The following is a 2,404-nucleotide window of genomic DNA, read 5'->3' on the forward strand; positions in this document are numbered from 1 at the left end:
TTCAAGAATTACTCTTGAATAATGAGAAAGTCTAAGATATCTACAAGCTTGAGCACTCTTTCATATTCACACACGGAAGAAAGCTTACCAATTATGTTAAAAGGAAATCCAGACCGAGCCACAACTATTTTATTCTGAGGTTGGCATAAATCAATAATGACTTTAAATTATTTGAAAATCAATCTGACCCCTATTAAACAAGAGATGAATATACATCAGAGTCACTGGAAGTGGCACTGTTCAGTGTTTCGTGTAATCCTGTACCAAGCACAATGGCAGTTACGAAGAAAGCAACTGGTTCCGTTTATTGAACACTTCTAACAGCATGCTTTCATCTAACTCTGATATTGTTAATTAAGCATTAAATACACTAGAAAGAAAACCAGAGAGTTTAGCATATGATAACAGGAAATAGATACTGAAGATATATTTATTCAAACACACTAATAAGTCACTGAAACTTAGTTCACTGAATAAGCAAATAGGGAAAAACAAGACTCTAGGAAATATATTTCTCTTTGATTGATGCTATACCTGAAGAACCTAGAAAACAGAAGACAATGCAGACTGCTTCACACAACTTTAATTTAATTCAAGGCTTGGGAAGGTGAAGTGCCTGCTCAGAGTCCGTAGCAGAGCCAGGAGCACAGACATAATTGTCTGTGCTACTCCGGAACACATTCTCAAAATTATAGGACAGCCGTCGGGACTGGGGGCAATGAGGATGACTTTAGGGCCCTAGTAATACTCTATTTCTTGATCTAGGTACTGATTACATCAGGTTGTTCATGTTGTGAAAATTCTTCTAGCTATATATATATAATACAGTTTGTGTATTTTTCTGTATGCATGTTATATCCAGTAAAAGTCTCCAACAAAGTACAGTGTACTTAGAGGAAAGAAAAAAAATGTTAAATGGTATGTACAACAACTCTTTTCTAATATAAAAACTTAAGTTTAAATATTTTAAAGCAAAAATGCCATGCTATCAGGGAAAAACAACATTCAGAGAAGAAGCACTTACGACTTTGTATGGCTCAGCAAAGAGAGGAGAGCTAGGCGGGAAGGGGTCTTCACCCTGCTGTATCTCCTGATTCCGCCTTTCCCGTTCTTTCATACGCAGCACATTCCGGTCTTCACGGTTCATGTTGCTATGGAGAGAAACACAGTCTTTACACCACAAAACAAAAAAGGAAATATTAAGTCTTCTGTACTGATTTTGTCAATTTAATGTTTCAAACAGAGATTTCCTTTTGACTTCCAAGCAATAACAGGCATTAGTGCTGAAACTGAGTTTTGGCAATGGTTTTATCAACTAACACCACTTCACTGAAACACTTAACCTTATAAACTTTTAAACTACCCTATTAGCTAAAAGTCAGCCAAAACGTATACATGCAGAGGAAAGGTAAGTACTTCAACCCAAATGCTTAATATTTCCTGTAAGCTCTCTGTGGCTTCCTCTTCAAAAATCTAACTGTTCTGTGCCAATAGAGGCAAACAACCTACTCCTACCTACCAACCCCTCCATACCGGGGTCCAGTGCTTTTCCCTCCTTGTCATCTATCTTGCCATCTATGTTGTCCCAAACACAGCTTCCCTGGTGTCCATCCTTATAGCAGTTTGACCTCAGCTTTGCTGTTGCTCTAGATTCTCTAAAATATGACACTTCTGCTCTAAATACATTAATGTTTAAATTAACACCAATAAATGGCAAAACTGAGGCTTTTAGCAATAGAATCTAAAATTAACTTGGGTTAGTAATAGTAGTCAAAATTGTGTTGAAAAGTCTTCTAGGATAAACAAAAAACGAGGATATCATTTCTATAATCACAACAGTACGTTGTGCTTTCGCTAAGAATAAACTAAGGAAAATAGTTTATTTACAGCAGCAGGGATTTTGGTTAAAAAGATAATAATGTTTTGCAAAAGGTTTTCAAACCCTGGACAAGGAATTACCAGGGACTGCACAACACTCTTCCCTAGAGATAGATTAAACAATATGTCCTAGTTTTGATTAAAAAAACAACAACAAAACTCCTGCTGGAGGCCAAAGGGAATAAATAGGTTATACTTGTGCAGCATTTCTAGACAATTACAAAAACTCTGTTTTCTTTTCTTATACAATGAAAGTCATCCAACTGAATATTTCCTCTTTTAACAAGACTGTCATTAATCAGAATTAAATTAACTGATTCTTTAGAGGAACAAATATCCCAGTTGTAGCTCTTATTTTCTAATTTTTTTCTGGTCTGACTTATTTTTGCATCTAATTCATAGGCTCCACTTTTTACCTCCTGTTTCTTTGAACATCAATATCTCTGCCTAAGGTAAAATAAAGTTTCCCAAAAAGCAATCATTCCAGTAATCTGAGCTCCCCTGAAAGTAACATAAAATTTAAATG

At 35.7% G+C, this 2,404-nt stretch overlaps 1 protein-coding gene across 3 annotated transcripts in view; it reads right to left on the reverse strand.

The window, feature by feature from the left end:
• AFF4 (AF4/FMR2 family member 4) overlaps window positions 1-2,404 on the reverse strand; it is a 92,296-nt gene that overhangs the window by 61,800 nt on the left and 28,092 nt on the right. For 2 of the 3 annotated variants that reach the window (XM_036014860.1, XM_036014859.1), the window contains exon 2: window positions 1,025-1,151. In XM_036014860.1, coding sequence (XP_035870753.1) covers window positions 1,025-1,147 — 123 coding nt within the window. In that variant the 5' untranslated portion in view covers window positions 1,148-1,151. Of the gene's footprint in view, window positions 1-1,024; window positions 1,343-2,404 lie in introns of those variants that run through there. The other variant, XM_028527393.2, reaches the window with a different exon arrangement.

This window comes from Phyllostomus discolor, chromosome 13, assembly GCF_004126475.2.
Source record: "Phyllostomus discolor isolate MPI-MPIP mPhyDis1 chromosome 13, mPhyDis1.pri.v3, whole genome shotgun sequence".
Classification (NCBI taxonomy): domain Eukaryota; kingdom Metazoa; phylum Chordata; class Mammalia; order Chiroptera; family Phyllostomidae; genus Phyllostomus; species Phyllostomus discolor.